At 31.7% G+C, this 6,126-nt stretch overlaps 1 protein-coding gene across 7 annotated transcripts in view; it reads right to left on the bottom strand.

The window, feature by feature from the left end:
- The window catches only part of DDHD1 (DDHD domain containing 1), a 150,532-nt gene continuing 144,406 nt past the window's right edge, over positions 1-6,126 (bottom strand). For all 7 annotated transcript variants that reach the window (XM_074213324.1, XM_074213325.1, XM_074213327.1 and 4 more), the window contains one exon: positions 1-232. In XM_074213324.1, the coding sequence (XP_074069425.1) occupies positions 51-232 (182 nt within the window). In that variant the 3' untranslated portion in view covers positions 1-50. The remainder of the gene's footprint in view (positions 233-6,126) is intronic.

Genomic DNA, 6,126 nt, shown 5'->3' with positions numbered 1-6,126 from the left:
TTGAATTTTTACGAGTATCAATTTTGTGCCATTAAAGTTCTTTCAAAACTTCAGACTGGATCTAACTTTGACTTTGCATCATTATCTTGTTCATGTTTATACATGAAAGTTAAAAGAAAGAGGGCAATATCCAAGGATGACCAATATGCAGTATGTGACGTTACAGCTGACCAGTATCGGCTTTCCACAAGGCCTTCTCTGAGTTCAAAATCAATCCTGTGATCCAATTCCACTAGGAAAAAAAGAATAAAAGTTACAATTTTATTAAATAGATCTCAGTATAATCTCATTAAATAAATAACTAAAAACAAAAGTAGTTAATTGAAGTGAATCTCAAAACTTTTAGAAAAAGAAAAAACAAACAAAAAATTTTCTGCTGCTAAAACGAGGGAGGAATCTTTTCTTAGTCAAAAAAAGGATAGAGCAGAATGCAACAAAAATTACTGCCAATTCTCTTGAAATGAATAATGGATGGAATGTGGAAGTAAATAATAAGAGTTATAAGGCTCAGAGGGAGACTTTACTCATTATTCTATTTTTCAGTTAATTGTTGGCTGATGTCAATTTCTAATTTCCAAAGTTCCCTTTAATTTTGACTTTGACAGATACTTAAACTGAGTTTTCAAGAGAATTCAATCTGTCTTTGTTTTATTAGACTTGTAAGCTCCTTGAGAGTAGGAGCTATTTTGATAACCAAGGCATAACAAAATGCCTGGCACTTAGGTACTTAATAATCGTTTTCTAATTGAGTTAATAAAATTTCAGGGAAGGAAAACTAGGCTAATGGAATTTTGATGCTTAGTATCTGATTTGTATAATGTTTTACTAAAATCAACCACAACAATAACTCAGACCATCCAATCAACTCCATTTTATTCTTGGTTTAGAGCTGTAAAAGATATTTAAAATAAGACACCCCACCCCAAGCCAAAATGGTAGAATTTAGGAAGGAGAATTGTGAAAAATTTGAGAAAACCATGGGCTTTGGTTCTCACTGGAAATTTAGCTCTGCATCTGAGAAAGTAAAATTTATGTAGGTGCTAAATTATAGCTTGGTCGTCATTAATTAAATCTGTTTCCAAATTCAATGAACAGTTTTGGAGAGAGATATAAATGTAATGAAGGATTTATCAAATATATATCACATAATTATTTATGAAGTGATTAAACCACCTTCCAATCTTACATTTTATTTTGTTTCTATTTTCTATTCAGGGAAGGGGAGCTGGAAATGCCATATGACTCATCAATTCACAGGTCAGTAGACTAAAAAGCAGCAATTATTATCAATGCCTTTAAAGATGACATCAACATGATCACAAAACAGCAGTGTGTTTCCAGAGGATATCTATCTGTAGGTGTTTAAAAAAAACCCAAGTCTTTTTGTTTTTTTGTAAGGCAGTGTGGTTAAGCGTCTTGTCCAAGGTCACACAGTTAGATAATTCTCCACTTAGCTGCCCTGCCCCCCCAAAACAAGTCTTTTTAAAAGACTAGGTCTATTTATATAATTTGCTTCTGCCTAAGTAAAAAACAAAATTTTACTGTCAACAAAAGGGAATTTTTTGTTAAGTTTTATTTAACTTGATCTTGCTCTTATAACCTCTCTTGTATAACTCTGTTACTTTGCTCTAATGGTTATATATTATGGATTTGTTGGTATCCATAACTTTTGGGTCAGTTTTTCCAGGCTAAGGAGAAGAGAGTTAGGAAACTGGATTGGATATATTTGTGTTTTTTAGCACCATCATTAATAAGTCCAGTCCTAGTATGTTCTGATTGACTATCAATCAATATCTTTTAAATGCCTACTATACAACAAGTATTGTGCTAAGCACAGGGGATACAAACAAATAAAAACCCCCAACTCTGCCTTTAGGGAGCTTATAATCAAATGGGAAAGTCACAAAAGGAAACTGAAAAGCAGGGGCTAGAGCAGGGTGAGATTGAACCAAATAAGGCATAGTGGGAAGTCAGAAAAGTCACAAACAGGTGAAAAATGAAATGTCTGAGTTGAACTTTCTTCTTAGGCGAAGTAAGGGGAGACCATGGTCTGAAGATATCAGAATGGATATGGACGTAAATGGCTCACTGAACTAACAATGCAGTGCCTACAAGGCCTGAGGTACCTTATATAGCTTGGCTTTTTGGCTTGCAGTTCTGTCATTACAACTGGGGAGATAGAGTTAGGAAACAGTTAAGTGGTGCAAGTAGATGGACAACTGGAACTGGAGTCAGCAAGACACGAGTTCAAATTCTGGCTCAGATACTAGCTGTGTGATAATATTATTTACAAGATGATATTATTTACAAGTTTGCCTTCCTCATCTGTGAAACAGGGATAATAACAGCGCCTATCTCCCAGTGTTGTGAGAGTCAAATGCAATTAATATTTGTAAAGTGCTTAGGGAAATATGGCACATGGTATAAACCAAATAAATACAATTGTTATTAATGATCTTAAAGGGTTGCTAGGTTTGGCAGATTGAGTGTTGGATCTAGAGTAAAAAAGATCTGAGTTCAAATTTGGCTTTAGACATTTAGTAGCTGGACAAGTTTGCCTCAGTTTCCTTGTCTGTAAAATGAACTGGAGAAGGAAATGGAATATCAGTATCATTCAGTATCCTTGTCAAGAAAACCCCAAATAGAGTTATGAAGAGCCAGACATGAAGAGAAATGAGAGAACAACAATGCAAATGAACAAAGGCAGAGAAGTTTTAAACAATAATTAGTGTTTTATTTTTCCCAGTTTCCATGTATGGCAGTGCTTTTTTAAAAATATCCAGTTTGATCATTCAGAATCACTAACAATTTACTTGTGCTGTTTTAAATGATGAAATGTATGTGTATGTGTGTGTATGTGTGTATGTGTGGAATATAACTTAGATATTTTAACAACTCTGGTAACTTTTTTCTTCTAAAAAAATAAAATTCTCTTACTACCTTGCATATGTTCTATCAGTGTTAGGAAAAAAATTTAGCAAGCATGGTTCATATATATTAGGAGAATAAGAAATATTTCAAATGTTTATTATCTGTCAAAGGAAGATTAGTTTATTTTAAGTGTAAGATTATTAATAACTTAATCAAGTTCATTGATAATAATGCATTTTTTGATACAGGCAATACATTTTCTGTGGCAAAATTTTCATTCAATTAATTAACCATGAAAATAGGTTCCTTCATATTCTAGGAATCTATCTTATCTATACATTATTTACTGGCAGAGCTCTATTTGTTCCTCATCCACAAATTTTAAAATCCCAAGTTTCAGTTCAGGAGTTAACTTCTGCAAGAAATCTTTCTAGAGTCTATTCTATTGCTTTCTCCCTTATTATTCCAATAATGTCTTCTATGTATTTTATATATATATATATATATATATATATATATATATATATATATATATATATATATATATACTTAAACACATGCATGCTGTTTCCATTTTCTAAACTCCTTAATAGTAGTTGTTTTTGTTTTGTGTTTACAGTATGTGGTATAATGTAGAATTAAATAGACACTAAGATTAAGTCTAATAGTGGAAATGATAAGTAAACTTTAGGTATATAGAGAATAACTATAAAATAAATACAAGGTACTTTAGAGAGACAGTTAAAGGAATAAGTACAGTACTTGAAAAAGGAATGATTAAGTGAGATAAAATTGAGGAGGCAAATGAATTCCATGCATGGGAAAGAGTCAGCATTCCTGCCTTAAGACAGGAGATGGAAATGTCAAATATCAGGAAAAACAAGAAAGCCAGTTTGTAGATTACAGGAAAGGGAGTAATGTATAATTAAGATGGAAAGGTAAGCATGGGGGCAAGTTGCGAATTTTGACTTTACTGCTCTTATTCCTTGTTATTTCTGGTTTTCCTGATAGTTTGAGATAATGAATATATTTCAGTTGAGCAAATATTTGAACCCCAAAGAATAGGTTTATTATTCCAAGATCATATTATTTTAAAGACATTTATGAAATATTCTCTTCCCTTTAGCCAACTTTTGTGGGTTACTCCATTTGGAAATCAAATATTTTGACAAATTGATTTTGTCTGAAAGACATTTTCTTGGTCCATATAACTTGAAATGTATTCAAATGTATTAAAAATGGGTCATAATTTACTTAAAGTTGAATTTGTATAAAATCAAAGTGTTGCCTTTGATGTATATGTGCACACAAACAATCTTCTTTAGGCTAATATTAAAGTATTTGAGATCACTTGAACACAAATCCAATGCAAAAAGATTTAGTTGATATAAATCCATGAATTTCACTGTTTGAGTCAAAGGAATTTTTAAAAATCACTGTTGGAAATTACATTCTTAGCCTACAGAATATAAACTTAATTTTCTCTAATAAATGAAAATAGTTTGAGATTATTAAGGGAAGAAGGGAGATGCCAAAGACACACAATTTTTCCATTTCTGAGCTCTTAGGTCATTTTTGTAGTCAGATGGGGAAGTCAAGTAGCTGAGATAGTTGAAGGGAGGAAGTAGATTAACAGCTGTTACTTGATGGTAATATAAACAAGTATATAGATTCAGTATTTGTTTTATCATTTAACAGCACACAATAAAGTTAATTCCTTATGGAAGGACTCACCATTAAAAGAACAAGAGAGAAATACTATAGAGGTTCATTCTTTGCATAGAATTCATTGTAGATAACTATATCAAAACAGCATTAGGCATGGAGAAATATAAGTAACTTGGCTAGGTAAAATTCTTTGTAATAACGATGGTATAATTATATTAAAATGGTAGCATCTATTTCAAGGGATGAAGAAGAGGATATATAGAAAATTAAAAAACAGAAAAAATTCTGAAAATTATAACAATCAAATGATGATAGTATAAAGCTGAATTAGGGGTCATAATAATCAAAGAAAAAATCTATACTGTTATATCTATGCCAAAACCTAAGGAAGAAAAGAAAAGAGAGCATGGGATAAAAAGGAAGAAAAAAACTGAGTTATCAATTATACAACTCAAGATTTTAATCTTAGACTATGTGGTTAAAAAAATCAAGAGTTATTGAATTTATTTTGCTTTAAGCTATATTTCCTTTTTTTTTTTTAGGTTTTTGCAAGGCGAATGGGGTTTGCCCAAGGCCACACAGCTAGGTAATTATTAAGTGTCTGAGACCAGATTTGAACCCAGGTACTCCTGACTCCAGGGCTGGTGCTTTATCCACTACGCCACCTAGCCGCCCCTATATTTCCTTTTAATGTATTTAAGGAACCACTATAATGGAAAGATAAATTACCAATGCCACATATCTACTTCCAAGTTTCAGTTAATTAACTTTGTGTACTCTTATTATATAATGTATTGTCTATATATGTTAAGGTAAAAATGATTTTGGAAGCTTTCAAGACAACAGAAAAAGTGGAAAAATGAATGAAATTTTGATTTTTTTTTAATGTAAAGGTTCTTACTGGGCAATACAAGAAATTTTATAATTTTAGTCCATTAAAGGTGGTTACTAATTGCTAAAGGATTCATATAATTGCCATTAAAGAAGTATAAATAAAATTCTATTTTGCAATAGCACCCAAGGTGTTATTTACAAGGTGATTTTACGAAAAAGTTTGCAGTGAAGTATTAATTCATTTTTCACCATAGTAGAATGGGTTATTTTCAGATTATTCTTATGCTTTTTTGTTAATCTCCCACAACTTCTTTTTACTGGATATTTAATGTCAAGTAAAATTTCTTCAGGTAGATTAAAGAATGATTCTGTAGTCTTAAAATTTGTGAGGAAAGAAAAACAATCAAACAACACTAAGCACTGCAAAGTGCTGACTGCTAAAATGACAAGTCATGGATTTGGAAATCAAAAGTTAGGAAAGTCACCCAAATTCTGTATGATTGTCTAGCATACTATTGGAAGTAAAGTTTTTTAGAGAAGATAACTTATTCCATCTCTTACTGTTATCAGGCATTTCATTGTTATGTGATCCCTCATGAAACACAAAACCAGTTGCAGCAGCTGGTGTCCTTTCTTTCCTATCTTCAAAATAAAAAAAAAAAAACTTAAATTGCTGAAGGTGGAGGATTCCAGAGTTCCTGAAATGACCTTCTCTTTTGTCTGACCTACCTGGCAGTTTTCATTGATTCAGCA

This window comes from Macrotis lagotis, chromosome 1, assembly GCF_037893015.1.
Source record: "Macrotis lagotis isolate mMagLag1 chromosome 1, bilby.v1.9.chrom.fasta, whole genome shotgun sequence".
NCBI classification, from domain to species: domain Eukaryota; kingdom Metazoa; phylum Chordata; class Mammalia; order Peramelemorphia; family Peramelidae; genus Macrotis; species Macrotis lagotis.
This window is presented reverse-complemented; position numbering and strand designations above follow the sequence as displayed.